This window comes from Spermophilus citellus (genome assembly GCF_964194105.1).
Source record: "Spermophilus citellus genome assembly, chromosome: 4".
NCBI lineage: Eukaryota > Metazoa > Chordata > Mammalia > Rodentia > Sciuridae > Spermophilus > Spermophilus citellus.
Window position 1 is genome coordinate 216,477,424 of NC_138185.1, and position 17,875 is coordinate 216,495,298.

Here is a 17,875-nt window from a genome sequence, read left to right on the forward strand (position 1 = left end):
GGCTTTGAGAATCTGGGTTGAAAAATCTGCTGAGATCAGAATTGGTCTTCCCTTATAGGTGATCTGATTTTTCTCTCTTGCGGCCTTTAAAATACTATCCTTATTCTGTATGCTACGCATTTTCACTATAATGTGTCTTGATGTAGATATGTCGTAATTTTGTATATTTGGTGTCATATAGGCCTCTTTTATTTGAATTTCCAATTCATTCTTCATACTTGGGAAATTTTCTGATATTATTTTATTGAAGAGATTGTGCATTACTTTGGTTTAAATCTCTGAACCCTCTTCTATCGCAATAAATCTTAAATTTGGTCTTTTGATGGTATCCCATAATTCTTGGAAGTTGTGTTCGTGATTTCTTACCATCTTCACTGTGAGGTCAACTTCATTTTCAAGATTGTATATTTTGTCTTCATTGTCTGAGGTTCTTTCTTCCAAATGGTCTAGTCTGTTGGTGATGTTATCTATTGAGTTTTTAAAAATTGGCTTATTGTTTTTTTCATTTCTAGGATTTCTGTTTTTTTTTTTCAGTATCTCTGTGTCTTTCTTGAAGTAATCTCTTGCAACCTGTTTTATCTCTTTGTTGGTGTGATCGATTTTTGCCTGTATCTGCTCACTTAGGTTGTTCTTTAATTCCCAAATCATTTTAGTTAGTATATTCTGAACTCCTTCTCTGACATTTCACCTACCTCACTAGCTATGGATTCTATTGTTGTGGTGTCTTGGTTTGTTTGGGGCACTTTTCTCCCTTGTTTTTTCATGATGTCTATGTGTCTTCCTCTCTTGCAGTGTAGATCTGAGGTATTACAATTTCTGTCATATTGTCTTATAGTTACCAATACCTCACTTTTAAGGGAGAGATCAATATTATAGCACTCAATGTACCCAACATGTAGCCATATATCAGTTAGCTTCCATTTTTACATTTACAGTTTTGTCACTATAAACAGAAATGACAAGTTCAATTATCTTCAACCATATAATCAACTGATTTGCATAATGGTTTACAATTTCTTATGGTGGATGAGGGGACTGGGAGGTTGGCTGAGATGTTTATGAGGCAGGCTGTGAGAATATGCAGGTATTAGATTATATGACTAGTGAGAGGATAATAATAGGAAGTTGGTTGTTAGTAGGAGAAACAAGAGAGAGGCAATCCTATGCAAGACTCCTTGTTACCTCAGTCAGTAACAGGATAACTATTAGCACCCCTAGTAGAGAAACCTCTGGTGCAGCCTGTCCTTAGTGTCTCTTGATAGAAGCGGCAATATCCCACTTTTGTGGCAGTGGCAACCTCAAGCCTGTATGTTTCCTGATGTTGGACTCTGGAGTCACGCTTTGGTGAATAAGGAACCCCAGCTTGGGGTGGCTCTCAGCATGGGCATGGGGTGGCTCTGTCCTAGAACTCTGGGCCTCAGGTGCAGTGCAGACAGGCAGGCTCTTCCTCCAGAACTGCAGGCAACGGTGATGCAGTGCAGGCAGGTGGGCTCTGCCTCGTTTGGTTTCTTTTATACTATTGTAAGTGGAATTATTCAAAAATTAATTTTCAATTGTTTATTGCTAGCCTAAAGAAATCCAATTATTTTATATATTAATCTTTTATCCCATCATTTTTTTAAAATTCAGTGATTAGACCTTGTGGGTTGTTGGATATTTTATATAGACAGTGAGGTCATTTGTGCTGCTACTTTTCCAAACTTGGTACCAGTCATCATTGTTTTCTTTTTAGTTATCCAGGACCTTCAGAACAAAAGGTCTGATGAATAGAAATGGAAAGAATGGGCAATATTTCTTTGTTTTTAACTTTATAGACTATTTCACCATTAAGTATGGTGTTAGCTGTAGGGTTTTGCAGTTATCTTTTATGTCAGTTAAGAAAGCCTCATTTTATTTCCAGTTTTCTTAGAGTTTTTATCCTGAATAGGTATTACATTTTATTGAATGCTTAAAGTAAATAAAAGCCCAAAATGATGAAAATTATGTCTTTATTTCATTTCTCTGCCTTTAACTTTTACTTTCCTGAATTTAATTTTTTTCTTCTTTTTTCCTAACTTCTTGGAGTGAATGCTTATATTGTTGACTTACAACATTAAAAAGTTATAATCACCTGTTTAAAATGACCAGTTTCAGGCTGGGGATATGGCTCAAGCGGTAACACGCTCGCCTGGCATGTGTGGAGGCCCTGGGTTTGATCCTCAGCACCACATAAAAAAATAAAATAAAGATGTTTGTCCACCGGAAACTAAAAAAAAAAATTAAAAAATGACCAGTTTCCCTTACTTTCTACCTTAGCTGTATTCCACGAAATATGATATATTCTTACAAGTATTCTTTTAAAAATGTTTAAACATTTTTATTGCTATATTTTCCTTTTCTAGTGTTATTTAGATGAGTGTTGTTTAATTTCCAAATATTTGAGTACAGTTAGTTATCTTTTTTTTTGATTTCTACTATAATTTCATACTGTAATTGGTGACTATTGATTTTCTCATTTAACATTACAAAGATGTTAATTAATTTTTTTTTGTTGTTGATGTTACTGGGGATTGAACTCAGGGGCACTTAACCACTGAGCCACATCTCTAGTCCTATTTATTTTTTTGAGACAAGGTCTCGAAAAGTTGCTTAGGGCCTCACTAAGCAGCTAAGGCTGGCTTTGAACTCACAATCCTCCTGCTTCAGCCTGCTGAGCTGCTGGGATTACAAGCGTGCACCACCTCACAGGCCTAATTACTGATTCTACTAGAAAACCATATGCTATTCTTATTTATTGGATCTCTGAATGTAATGTGATAATATATTTTCTCCCTGCCTCTTTTTAAGATTTCTTCCTGGTTTTTTTTTTTTTTTTTGGTAGCTAGTAGTTCCATTGTGGTCTACTTAGGTGGTGTTGTCTTTATATTTATTCTGCTTGGGGTTTGTTGAACTTCTTGATTCTGTGGTTTTATGTCATTCAGTTTTAGAAAAAAATTAGATATTATCCTATCTAGATATTTATTCTACTTTTTTCTTTTTCTCCTATCATTCCAAGACTTTAAAAAAATATTTAATATTGTCCCAAAGTCTCAGATACTTTAAAGAATTATTTATCTGTTCTTTAGTTTGGATTCATTTTAACCTGTCTTGAAGTTCACTGATCCTTTCTTCTTCTGTGTCCAATGTATTTTTTTAAAAAGCCCATTCACTGAATTATTTATTTTATGCATTCTAGTTTTTTTAATTCTAGAATTTTCTTTTAGTTCCTTTTTAGAGTTTTGGAATTCCCATCTTAGTGATTTATTTTTCTGTAATCTTTTCATATATAAATTACTTATTAGTCCTTATTCCTAATTCTGAGTGAGTCTAATCATCTGTGTGTCTTTTTTTTTTTAACTTTAGTTCTTGATTATGGGTCACATTGTCTAGCTCTTTCCCATGTCTTGTGAATTTTTTATTATATGATAGGCATTGGGAAGAATATGTTGTAGAGACTTTGGACTATTTTATTCCCCCCCAAAATATTGAACTTTGTATTTTGCATTTGTGGGAGTGAATTTACTGGTGCATCGCTTTCTTCTTCAAGGCTTACTTTTTTAATGTGTTAAGCCAGGCGTATTTCAGATTTTCCTTTAGTCCTAGAGCATAGCTGTTATAGCACTAGCTTCAAGATTTATGACACGTAGTAAAAGCAGTGCTTAGAAGAAAATTTATAGTATTAAAGACAGATTAGAAGGGAGGTCTAAAATCAGTAATATAAGCTTCTGCCTTTTTCTAATGAAACAAGAGCAATTTAAGTCTAAAAAATCATAATAAATAATAAAAACTAGAGAAAACGTTAGGGAAATTTAAATTTTGAATTTCCATTAAGCAAACAATAGAGAAAATATTGTCAACTGTGGCATTATAGGTTTTCGTTTTTTCTCTTTAGCTGAGGCATATTTAAAACATGTCTATTCACACATGAAAGAAAATTCTGCCTTTACTATAGAAAACATGCAGATATTACTTCATTGTTTTCTCACATTTAGAATTGTAAAAACAAGAATAATTTTATCTTTCATAGGACTTCCTATATTTTTCTTGATTCTTGGAGACATTTATTTATTTATTATTAAGGTTTTTGTAATATTTCTATACATGAATTAATTTGCCTTGATTTTTGCTTGTAATTTGAAGAGCACTTTCAATCTGTGAATTGAGTTCCATTTTTAATCTTTGTTCAGGAAATGTCTCATTAGTGAAGTTTGAAATTTCTGCTTTTCTTCCAATTGTTTTTGTCTATTCCTCATGAACACCTACAATAGTTAAGTCAGATTTTTATTTTCTGTGATCTCTAGCAATTGTAGCCACTGTTTTCATATCTTCCCTCTATAGTCTCAGCATCTCAGGTTGGTTTACTCTCTAACTCTCTAGATTTCCTCTTTTTGTTTATTGCTTTCTGTGAAGTTTTCTAATTGTGCTGTTTTATTTTTAGTTTGTTTACACTTATTTTACATTTATCCAATCCATTTTTATCCCATTCTGTTAGCTTTCCGTCTGACTTTGAATTGCTACGATTTTTCTACTCCTGTTTTTACAGAGCCCATGTGTTCTCATATCATGTTGCCAGTTTCACATGGGTAGATCATTTTCAGCATGTGTTTACTTGCAGCGTTCAGTATGATGTTTCTTTTCAAGTATATTTTTGGTTTGTCCTTAATTTTTTTCCTTTTGAAAAATTATATTGGTATAATTTTCATTCAATCAAATGATCCATTTTAAGCATACTGTTTTGGTACCAGGGATTGAACCCATGGGTATTTAACAACTGAGTCACATCCCCAGCCCTTTTTATTTTTTATTTTGAGACAAGGTATCTCCAAGTTGCTTAAGGCCTCACCAAGTTTCTGAGGCTCTTTGAACCTGTGATCCTCCTTCCTCAGCCTCCTAAACTGCTGGGATTACAGGTGTGTGTCACATCTAGGTTGTTTGATAACTTTGCAGATGTATACACTAATCTAACCAACACCAGAGTAAAAATATAGAACATTCTTGTTACTCCGCAACAGTCTCTTGTTTCTCTTTTCAGTCAGTCCACTACAAGTAGCCACAGATTAGCTTCTTTTCATTATAGTTCTCTTATTCTAAGATTTTTTTTAATGAATGCAATCATATATGTACCATTTTTGTATCTTTTTCTTTCACTCAGCTAATGTTTTTGAGATTTATCCATTTTGATATATTTGTGGTTTATTTCTTTTTTATTGTTGCATCATATTCCATCATCTGGATGTATTATATTGAGCTCTACTCCTTGGTGGTTGTTAGGCTATAAACACTCATGTAAAAGTATTTTGATGAAGGTATTCATTTTTTTGATAAATACTAGTGTGAAAATACTGTGCTATATGATAAGTGTATGTTTAATTTTATTTGAATTGTACAAACAATTCTTCAAAAATGATTGTAACATTTTATATTTCCTCCAGCAATGTGAGGGAGTTCAGTTCTATATTGTTGTCAACACTTATATGTTGATCATATAATTTCTTATCTTTATTCTGTTAATATGGTAAATTATATTGATTTGCTTTACCCTGTTAAACTAATTTTGCATTCTGGTGGTCATGTTGTAGTAGTTTAATTTGCATCTCCCTGATGAATAATGATAGTGAACATCTTTTTGAGTTCTTGTTGACTATTCATATATCTCTTTGTTTGTGTGTAAATTTTCCAATGAGATTTTGGGTTTGCTTTTGTTTTACCCATTTTGAAATTGAGGTACTCATTTTATTATTATATGTTGAATATGTATAATACTTTTGTCAACTTTTTGTGAATGTCTTTTCTAAGTCAGGGGTTTTCTTTTTAAGTATTTCAAAGAGGAAAAATTTTAAATTTGGATAAATTTCAGTTTACTAATTTTTTCTTCTCGTGGTTCTTCGTTCTGTTTTTACCAAGTTTGTTAAGAATGTTCTTGTGCTTCTACAGGTCTTAAGGCTTAAGATTTTACATTTAAGCATACAATCAGTTTGGAATTAGTTTTTATGTGGTGTGAGGAAGCGTTGACTTTTCCCCATTAGAGTTATCTAGTCATTCCAGTTTGATTGCTGAAAAAATTATCCTTTACATATTGAATTAACCTTGGTAATTTTATTGAAAAGTAATTGACTACATACTTTTTGTGGGTCTGTTTCTAGACTAAGAATTTTGTTTAGACTTTTTATATTTTTCCTTACACCAATGTTATACTTTGTTGATTACTGTAGCTTTATAGTATACTTTGAAATCATGTGATACAAATTTTTTTATATTTATTTCTTTTCAAGATTGATTTGACCATTTTAATACCTTTGCATGTTCATATAAATTTTACTATTGGCTTGTCATTTCTACAAAGTAATTTTCTGGGACTTTGGGATTTCACATGGAACATATAGTTTTGGGAGAATTTGGACAATATTGAGTCTTCTGATCCATGAATGTGGCATGCCTATTGTTTATTTAGGTCTTTAATTTTAGCAATATTTGCTTGTTTTCAGTGTACAGAAATTTCAAATCAATATATTGCTTAAGCTACTCCCAAATGTTTTGGATGCTATTGTAAACAGTATTTAAAAATTTAGTATTTAACAAATAGTGTGTAAAAGTAATAAAAATTTAATTTAATTCTATTTATTTATTGCTACTCTTGTAAACATAACTGATTTTTATAGAGACTTTATATCCTGCATCCTTGCTAAATTCACATTATTTTTGTAGTTTTTTTGGGTAGTTTTTTAAGACTTTCTATATAATGAAGACTCTCTGCAAATAAAGGTTCTTTTCAGTTTTTCTTCTTCCTTTCTGATTTATCATTCCTTTCTTCTTCTCTTCCTCCCTACTTCCTTCCTTGCTTCTCTCTTTCTCCCTTCTTTGCCTCCTTTCTTAGATCTTTTTCTCGTTGTTCTGCCTCATGTCTCCAGTTCAGTGTTCAGCAGAAGTGCTGAGAGTGGTCATGCCTATTCTACCCCCAAGCTGTCAAGGAGCGTATTCAGGCTTTCACTATGAAATATGATGTCAGCTGTAGGTTTTTCATGGATGCTTTTTAAAAGATTCAGCTTGAGGAAGTTCCTGACTGTTCTTAGTTTATTGAGAATTTTGATCAATTTTTGGAAAATGCATTTTCTCTTTCTGTTGAGATGATCATATAATTTCTTATCTTTATTCTGTTAATATGTGATTTGCTTTACACTGTTAAACTAATTTTGCATTCATGGGATAAACCTCACTGTTATGCTGTATTACATTGCCAGATTTAATTTGGCAATATAATACAGACTTTGTTCATTGTTATTGCTCCTACCTTTTTTTTTTTTTTTTTTTTTTTGTACCAGGGGTGCAACCCAGGGGTACTTTACTACCGAACTACATCCCCAGCTCTTTTTATTTTTTGAGACAGGGTTTTGCTAAGTTGCTTAGAGCCTTACTAAGTTGCTGACGCTGGTCCCAAACTTGCAGTCTTCCTGTCTCAGCCTCCCAAGTGAGTGGGATTTCAGGCATATGCCGGCATACCTGGCTCTTGCTTCTACATTTATGAGGCATATTTATCTATTTTTTAATCATAATATTTCATCTAGTTTTGTTTGTGGACTAATGTTGACCTCATGCCATGAGTTGAGAAGTATCTCCCTTCTATTTTCTGTAAGAGTTTATGTAGGATTTATTGCTTAAATGATTCATATCATTCACTAATGAAGTAATCTGGACTGAGGGTTTTTGTGGGAAGGTTTTATATTATAAATTTAATATTTTAAATAATTATAGGATTATTTAGATTTTAAAGTTTTTGTTGAACAGTATTTTGTAATCTGTGTCTCTTGAGAATGTGGGTATTTCGTCCAAATTATTGAATTTATTGGTTTGTTTGTAGGATATATAGTGATGTCCTGCTTTCGTTCCTTACATGGTAATTGATGTCTTCTCTATTTTTTCTTCATTAAGCTGGCTAGAGGGCTTAAAAAGTTTATTGAACTTTCCAAAGAACCTGCTTAAAAATTTTATTGATTTTCTCTGCAGTTTTCTGTTTTCAATTTTATTAATTTCTGCTCTTCACACCATCATCATCATCATCATGTACCAGGATTGAATCTAGAGATGTTTAACCATTAAGCCACATTCTCAGCCCTTCTTATTTTTCATTTTGAGTCAGGGTCTTGCTAAGTTACTTAAGGCCTCATTAGATTGCTGAGGCTGGCCTTAAGCTTGCAGTCTTGCTGTCTCAGCTCCTGAATCACTGGGATTACAGGCATGTGCCACCATGCCCAGCTTATTATTTTTTACCTTCTACTGATCTTGAGTTTGATTTGTTCTCATTCTGTTTTCTTAAGGTAGAAACATAAATCATTTCTTACACTTTTTATGTTTTCTAATATAAGAGTTTAAAACTAAATTTTGCTGTAAACATTTCTTTATTTGCATTGCATAATTGTCATGTATGTTGTTTTCATTATATTGCAGTTCAGAATATTTTCTAATATTTTTCATTGACTAGTGAATTGTTTAGAAGTATTTTTTAATGTATAAATATTTGGCAATTTCCCAGATATCTTTGTGTTGTTGATTTCTAGTCTGATTTCATTCTTTTTAGAGAATATACTATATGAAGTAGCAACATCTAAAGTTTTTTCTTTTTTTTTTTTTGTATTGTGGATTGATTGAACTTAGGGCCCGGCCCACACATGCTAAGCACATGTTCTACCACTGAACTATACCCACAGCTCACCATCTAAATTTTTTAGACTTATTCTGCGGACTAAAAATATTGTCTATCTTGGTAGATGTTGCATAAGCACTTGAAAACAGTGTGTATTCCACAGTGGTTGTGTGGAGAGTTTTTATTATCCATTTGGTTAACTTCTTTGAGGGTGTTGTCAAAGTCATATTATGACTGATTTTTATCCACTTGCTTTATCAATTGCTGAGAGGGGATTGTTTAAATTTACAACTTTAATTATGAATTTAGTTCTCTTATCAGTTTTATTAGTTTAATATATATAGACATATTTATCATTATATATTCTTGATCAATTGGCCCTTTTATCTTCATAAAATATATTTCTTTATTTCTGATAATAATCTCTGACTTGGATATACATGTTTGATATTTATATGGACATTCCAGCTTTCTTGTTTTAGCATTTGTATGGCAAAAGTTTTTCTGTTTACTTTTTTTCTTTTTTTAAAATTTTTTTTATTAGTTGCTCAAAACATTACAATGATCTTGACATATCATACATTTGATTCAAATGGGGTACGCAATCTTATTTTTCCATGTGTACAGATTGCAGGATCACATTGGTTATACAGCCATGTTTATACATACTGCCATACTAGTGTCTATTGTATTGTGCTGCCCTTCTTATCCCCCCTCCCCTCCCCTCCCCTCCTGTCACCTCTTTCTACCCAATCTACTGTGACACGTTTCTCTCTTTTTCCTTCTCCCTCACACCATCTTATATGTAATTTTGCATAACCATGAGGGTCTCCTACCATCTTCCGTGCAATTCTCCTTCTCTCTCCCATTCCCACGCACCTCTCATCACTATTTAATGGTAATCTTCTTCTCATGCTCTTCCTTCCTGCTCTGTTTTGAGTCGCCTCCCTTATATCAAAGAAGACATTCTGCATTTGTTTTTTAGGGATTGGCTAGCTTCACTTAGCATAATCTGCTCTAATGCCATCCATTTCCCTGAAGACGCCATGATTTTGTTTTTTTTAGTGCAGAGTAATATTCCATTGTGTATAAATGCCATATTTTTTTTATCCATTCATCTATTGAAAGGCATCTGGGTTGGTTCCAGAGTCTAGCTATTGTGAATTGTGCTGCTATGAACATTGATGTAGCTGTGTCCCTGTAGCATGCTCTTTTTAGGTCTTTTGGGTATAGTCCGAGAAGGGGAGTAGCTGGGTCAAATGGTGGTTCCATTCCCAGCTTTCCAAGGAATCTCCATACTGCTTTCCAAATTGACTGAACCAATTTGCAGTCCCACCAGCAATGTACAAGTGTACCCTTTTCCCCGCATCCTCTCCAGCACTTGTTGTTGTTTGACTTCATAGTGGCTGCCATTCTTACTGGAGTGAGATGGTATCTTAGGGTGGTTTTGATTTGCATTTCTCTGACTGCTAGAGATGGTGAGCATTTTTTCATGTACTTGTTGATTGATTGTATGTCCTCCTCTGAGAAGTGTCTGTTCAGGTCCTTGGCCCATTTGTTGATTGGGTTATTTGTTATCTTATTGTTTAATTTTTTGAGTTCTTTGTACATTCTGGATATTAGGGCTCTATCTGAGGTGTGAGGGGTAAATATTTGTTCCCAGGATATAGGCTCCCTATTTACCTCTCTTATTGTTTCTCTTGCTGAGAAAAAAAAAACTTTTTAGTTTGAATACGTCCCATTTGTTGATTCTTGATTTTAACTCTTAACTTACCTGTTTCTTTATATCTTGTGTGTTTCTACAAGTAGACTGTATTTGAATAAAGCTTTTTGAAAAACTTAAATCCTATTTGACAATCTCTGCCTTTTAGACCATTTGCTTTTAATGTAATCATTGATACAGTGGCCTTTGATCTGTCAGCTTATGCTAATTTAAAAAAATTTTAAGTTATAGATGGACAAATACCTTTATTTGGTTGACTTATTTTTATATGGTGCTGAGGATTGAACCCAGTGCCTCACACATGCAAGGCAAGCACCCTGAGCCACAGTCCCAGCCCTAGCTTATGCTAATTTTATATTTTTCCCATCTATTCTTTATTCCCTTTGTTAATATCTTGCCCTCTTTTGAATTCTTTTTAGTATTCAATTTTATATCTATATTGAATCATTTACTTTTCTTTTGAAAAAATTTCTCTAGTGTTTACAATGTGCATTTCTTTGGTATTTTTTATTTGTTCTATATGGAAATAGAATGCATTTGACACATCATACATAAATGGAATATAATTTCTCATTGTCTGGTTTTACATGATGTAGAGTTTCACAGGTCATGTAATCATATATGTACATAGAGTAATAATGTTAGATTCATTTTACTGTTATTCCTAACCCCATACCTGCCTTCTCTCCCTTCACTCCCCTCTGTCTAGTCCAAAATACTTCTATTCTCAACCACATTCCCCTATTGTGAATTAACATCCACATATCAGAGAAAACATTTGGCCTTTGGTTCTTTGGGATTGGTGTATTTCATTTAGCATGATATTCTCCAGCCCCATCCATTTACCGACAAATGCCATAATTACGTTCTTCTTTAAGGCTGAATAATATTCCATTGTATATGCATACCATAATTTATTTTATCCATCCATCTGTTGAAGAGCACCTAGGTTACTTCCATAGTTCAGCTATGGTGAATTGAGCTGCTATAAACATTGATGTGGATGTGTCATTGTAGTATGCTGATTTTAAGTCCTTTGGGTATATGCTGAGGAGCGGGATAACTGGGTCAAATGGTGGTTCCATTCCAGGTTTTTTGAGGAATCTGCGTACTGCTTTCACAGTGGTTGCATCATTTGCAGTCCCACCCTATGAGTGTATCTTTTTCCCACATCCTCACCAACATTTATTGTTGCCTGTATTCTTGAGGGATTGCCATTCTGACTGGAGTGAGATGGAATCTCAGTGTAGTTTTGATTTGCATTTCTAGAGATGTTGAACATTTTTACATATATTTGTATTTCTTCTTCTTCTTTTTAAAAAAATATTTACAATTTTTTGGTTGTAGTTGGACACACTATCTTTATTTCATTCTTATGTGGTGCTGAGGATTGAACCCAGAGCCTCACACGTGCTAGGTGAGTGCTCTGCCCCTGAGCCACAATCCCAGTCCCAGTTTTTTTTTTTTAAGTTGTTGATGGACCTTTTTATTTATTTATATATGGTGCTAAGAATTGAACTCAGTGTCTCATGCATGTAGGCAAGTGCTCCACCACTGAGCCACAACCCCAGCTGTGTATTTCTTCTTCTGTGGAGTGTCTGTTCAGTTCCTTTGCCCATTTATAGATTGGGTTATTTATTTATTTATTTATTTTAGTGTTAAGTTTTTTGAGTTCTTTATATATCCTGGAAATTAATGCTCTATCTGAGGTATATGTGGTAAAGATATTTTTTCCCATTTCTGTAGGCACTCTCTTCACATTATTGATTTTTTTCTTTACTGTGAAGAAGCTTTTTAGTTTGATTCCATCCCATTTATTGATTGTTGATTTTACTTCTTGTGCTTTAGAAATCTTGTTAATTAAGGAAGTCAGTTCCCAAGTCACCATGGTGGAGATTTGTGCCTATTTTTTCTTCTATTTGGCCCAACGTCTCTCTTCTAGTGCCAAAGTCTTTGATCCACTTTGAGTTGATTTGTGCAGGGTGAAAGATAGGGGTTTAAATTCGTTTTGCTACATGTGGATTTCCAGTTTTCCCAGCACCATTTAATGAAGAGGCTCTCTTTTCTCCCAAGTAAGTTTTTGGTACCTTTGTCTAGTATGAAATAACTGTATTTATGTGGGTTTGTCTTTGTGTCTTCTGTAACATTGGTCTACATATCTGTTGTTTTTGTTACTGTGGCTCTGTAGTATAATTTTATGTCTGGTATTGTGATGCCTTCTGCTTCATTTTTTTTCTTGCTAAGGATTGCTTTGGCTATTCTGTGTCTCTTATTTTTCCAAATGAGTTTCATTATTACCTTTTCTATTTCTATGAAGAATGCCGTTGTGATTTTAATAGGAATTGCATTAAATCTCTCCAGTGCTTTTGGTAGTATGGCCATTTTGGCAATGTTAATTCTGCCTATCCAAGAGTATGGGAGATCTTTCCATCTTCTTCAATTTCTTTCTTTAGTGTTCTATAGTTTTCATTTACAATGTGCATTTTTAACTTTACCTCTACCTGTCAAATATTATTATACCAATTTACATGTTAATATAAGAACCTATTTATTTTCATTTGTCCCTCCTCATTCTTTTTGTACTTGTTATCAACATTTTTCACACACATACACATGCACATACACAATTAACCTCACAATACATAGCTATTACTTCTATTTTAAATAGTTATCTTTTTATAACATATTGAGTAAAGAAGTCTTCTATAGTCTTCTTGTATGGTACTCTTTATGCCTTTGTGTAGCCTGAGCTTCTCTTTGGTATCCTTCAGTGGAGCTCAGCTGGCTATAAATTCTCTTACCTGGTACTTGTCTTCAAATAGTCTTTATGTAATGCTCATTTATGAGGAGTATTTTCTCTGGGGTTAGAATTCTAGGTTGACAGTATTTTTTGCTTTCAGCCTATTAAAGATGTCTTTCCATTGTCTTCTGGCTATTATTTCTTTTGATGAGAAACCAATGATTACTCTTAACTTGTCTTTGTTTTCCTGTGAGTAAAGTGTCTTTTTGTTTGTTTTCTGGATACTTTCAAGACTTCCTTCTTATCATTGGTTTTGTTTTCATTATATTAATTTTGATGTGATTTTCTTAGTTTTTTTTTTCCTTGCCTAGGATTCATTGACCTTCTTAGATCTGTGAGTTAATTATTTTCTTCAAACTTGAAAAATGTGGTCATTTAAAAAAATATGTACTATATTGTGGTTCTTTTGTGCTTTTAATCATATTACCTGAAATTTTCCCGTAGCTCACTGAAGCTTAGTTTTCTTCCAGTACTTCACTTTGGATAGTTTCTGTTATTATGCCTTTCAATTTACTATTCATTTCTTATGCATTGTCTAATATGCTGTAAAACCTATTTATTGATTTTTTCATTTTTATCATCATTATGTTCATGATTATGTTTTCCTTTGAATATGTTTATAATAGTATTTTAAAAACATTGTTTGCTATTTCATCTTTGTAATTTCTGGGCTTGATTCTATTGATTTTTCCCCTGGCTTACAGCAACATTTTCCTCCTTTCAAATATCAAGTGCTTTTTGACTGATGCTTGATTTCATGAATATTGCATTATTGTGAATGTCTGGATTTTTTGTCTTCCATTATAGTGCATTAAATCTTTTTTGGCAATCATGTTACTTGTGGATCAGCTTGACCCTTTCAGGCTTTGTTAGGGAGACCCTAGGGTGGCCTTTTCCATGTTAGCTTAGCCCTATTACTTAGGTGTGGCCTTCCCAGAGTATCTATTAAATGCTTTAGTGAATTCCTCCACTTTAGCGGTTAGAACTAGAACATCTCCCAGCTAGGTATAAACTCTAATAATTATTTAATTTATAGTCCCCCCCAGTCAATCCATTCTCATGGAGATTTATTTACCTTAGACATGTTTGGCTTAATATAAAGCTAAAACCAAAAGAGAATCCTACTTAGATTTTTATAGCTATGATTGCACAGCTCCTGATTCCTTGGTATTCTACCTAACAAAACAGCACTTTGCCTCTTCAAGCTATGGTTTCTGTCCCCTCAACTAAAAACAAAAAACAAAAACAAAAACAAAAAACCCCCGCCCTGCTCTGCTTATCTATCTCCTTTTTGGACCAAGTCTGAGATTGTGTTCAGGCTGAAAACCAAGTGATCATGGGACTGTCTGCATTATTTCTCTTCTCTCATGAAGCACTGTCCTCCCTACATTATCTGTAGTTCAGTTTCCCAAATAGTTGTTTTATATATATGTTTGTGTGTGTATGCGTGTGTGTGTATTTATTTTATAAATAAATAAATGTGTGTGTGCGTGTGTGTATGCGTGAATACACACACGCGCGCGCGCGCACACACACACACACACGTTTATTTATTTATTTATTTATTTATTTTAGTTTTCTAGTTGTTTATGATGGGAAGGCAAGTATAATATCAATTACTCCATCACAATTGGAAACAGATTTTTGTTGTGCTTTTACAATGTCTTTTGTTACTATTTTTGAGTGGAGCTCTATTATTGATATTGCTGGTGATGAGAATCAATCAGGGCTGAGTTCCATTTCCCCAGATATGAAGTTTGAACACCTGAGAAACGCCTTGAAAGGAAAGCGTAGAAAGCAAGTTTTATTTGAAGGATAGAACAGAGATAGACTTCTCCACAGAGAATGGGCAGAGAGCTGGGTATTGGAGGAAGTGGGGGTGTCCTGTCCCTTTTACACATTTTAGATTTTCTTTGTTCTCATGCTCTCCTCCTCCCTTTATCTTGTCTACGTGACCAGATGCCAAAAGATAGGTGAGAAGAAAGCCTTCCAGGAGGTGCCTCTCTGGGGCTGCCCAAACAGGGCAGGAAAAAGGGCCGCCCAGGAGGTGCTTCATTAACAACCTTTTGGGAGGAACAGTTCTCTGGAGGCAGGTAACCTTGGCACCAGATTGGGGGGAGGAGGGGTAGGGCTCTGGAGGCAATAGCATTTCAGTTCTCCAGCAGCAGCCTTCATCTTCCCAGAGCCAAATCAGTGTCCATCTTCCTGATCCAATCCAATTATTTATTATCTACATTGACTGCCTTTTGTCCCCTAGCTTCATTATGACTATATTTGCCACAAGAGTAGGTGTGTAGGTTGTCTTTATATCAGAATAAATTGTAGTGCTTTCCCCATTTACAAATACCTGTGCTCTATTCTCAAGAGGTTTTTTTTTTTTTTTTTTGGAGAGAGAGAGAGAGAGAGATAGAGAGAGAGAGAGAGAGAGAGAGAGAGAGAGAGAGAGAGATGGAGGGAGGGAGGAGAGAGTGTGTGTGTATTACCAGAGATGGAATCCAGGGCCTTGTGCATGCTAGGCAAGTTCTCTTCCACTGGGCCCTCTTTATTTTTTTCTTTTGAAGTAGAGTCTTGAGTTTCCCAGGCTGGGCTTGAGTTCATGATCCTCTTGCCTCCAGTTCCCTGAATAGCTGGAATTATAGGAATGTACCACTGTCCCTGGCTAATCTCAGAAATTTTGATTCAATAGATCTAACATGGGCTTTAGATCTCATATTTTAAAAACCTTAACAGGTTTAAAAACAAATTATTGGAGGATCTCACTAAGTTGCTAAGGCTGGCCTCAAATTGTGATCCTCCTACCTCAGCCTCCCAAGTCTCAGGATTATAGGCATGTGCCACCATATCCAGTGACAAGTGGTTTTTGACATTAGCAAAATCTAAGAATCACCCTTCTCCTAATGTGATGAATATAGTATCCTACAAAATATTTCTAATTCAGTGATACTTGGTAAAAGTAGAATGAAAACTGAGAGGAATGCAACCTCCTGCATATCCCCACTGTCCACACAAAAGGCATGGGTTTATGGCAGAGCAGAAGTATTTAGAACCTTGATCAAGTGCTATGACTTTTGCACATTCTTGCACATTCAGTAGGAAGGAATGCTGTGATGTCTGTCATGAGTTTGGGATTGGAGGAATGAGCCACGTGTCCTATGTATTTACAATGTGTATGCAGTTAAAGGCAATCACTGTCTTTAAGTTTCTCTAATTGCACAGGAAAATATATTGCCACTCTTTGTATTCATCTTGATTTTGCTACATTTGGGAAACAAATCTGTTATGAAATACCCCTATCCAAATTATCTCTTTATTCATTCATTTACTCATTTATTTCTTCTTTCTTTTCTCAAGATGTAAGCAGTATGATACTATGTTATTAGAATAGTGGTCTTTTGTGTATACTTCTTATCTTCTTTTTAAAAAAATTGACCTGTGGTCCTATAAGTTTAGTATATGGCAATTTAGAAGGATGTCCTACTTTCAATCACATTACATTAAAAAAATGATGGAATATTGCTAGTTAACTCATTGGGCTACATGATCATCTGGAGGATGGTAATTACTGGCTGTGATTTTTCCCAGGTCACTTAGTTCTTTTCCTCATCCTTTATATATGCTTAGTTAAGGAGTCAGATACGGATGTCAGCAAACTAGCAGAGGTTCAGAACGTGGGTCATGTGAGAGAGAGAGGTCAGTTTCATTTGGGCAATAAACTTATCTTCCCAGTTTCTACATTTGATGGGGATGCAGTGGGAAATGGAATGTTGGAGGATGCCTTAGGCCATTTATCAATGTGAAACATTTCCTGACACCAAAAAATATAAGATGTTTATTATAGTATACCACAATGAAAAGAGAAGAGCATCAGAAATCAAGGGATATAGGTTCAAGACCCAACTTGTGTTGACTAACTATGACCACGTCAAGCTACTTGACCTTTTTAATTTCAAAACTTACCATTACATTAAATGAAGTAATAATTGGCTATACATAGCCCACTGAGTTATTGTAGAATCAAGTGAAAATATAGTTGTAAAAACTTTTGCAGACTTGTTAATGTTACACATTGTGAGGTAATGTATGGTGTATGCTGCCTTCTGTTGTCTTTCTCTTCTTTGGAAAATGGATAGAATTGTGATATCTTTGCCTGATTTAAACATTTTTCATAGATTTTTTAAAAATGATTCTTCTAGGAAGCCATCTGATGGTGCTTCTACTTAGGGAAAAAAAGCTAGTGAAGTATGCTGCGTTTTCACTAGAGCAGGAATAATTTCAATGATAAGTGCTCATCGGTTCTATTTTGCTTTACAGCTTGGAATCCCATCCACTGCCAGCACATTGAATGCCACAATGCAATTAACAAGCCAGCTGTGAAGGTACTGTTTTATTGGACTTGTTTCCATGTTTTATTTTCAGTGGACACATTATTTGGAGCAAATTACTGAATGAAGTGGAGAAGACTGCATGCTTCTCTGTAAAGCAAAGCCAATAAGTTCAATCACCTATGTTCAATCTAACTGTACTTGAGCAGACTGGGTCAAGACAGAGCGATGAGTAATCATGACTGCAGTTTTTGGATATGAGTTCATGGCCAGGTATTTTGTAGCACTGAGTTGATTATCAGAAAAATCCTGGTGAATCACTTAAATGGCCCTTCTTTGGCTTCTATCTGAGCTAATAAACTCAAGGAAATGTA

At 34.4% G+C, this 17,875-nt stretch overlaps 1 protein-coding gene across 5 annotated transcripts in view; it reads left to right on the plus strand.

The window, feature by feature from the left end:
* The window catches only part of UNC79 (unc-79 homolog, NALCN channel complex subunit), a gene marked incomplete at both ends in the record, with an annotated part of 264,901 nt that overhangs the window by 78,823 nt on the left and 168,203 nt on the right, over positions 1 to 17,875 (plus strand). For all 5 annotated transcript variants that reach the window (XM_081289012.1, XM_081289013.1, XM_081289015.1 and 2 more), the window contains one exon: positions 17,491 to 17,555. In XM_081289012.1, the coding sequence (XP_081145138.1) occupies positions 17,491 to 17,555 (65 nt within the window). The remainder of the gene's footprint in view (positions 1 to 17,490; positions 17,556 to 17,875) is intronic.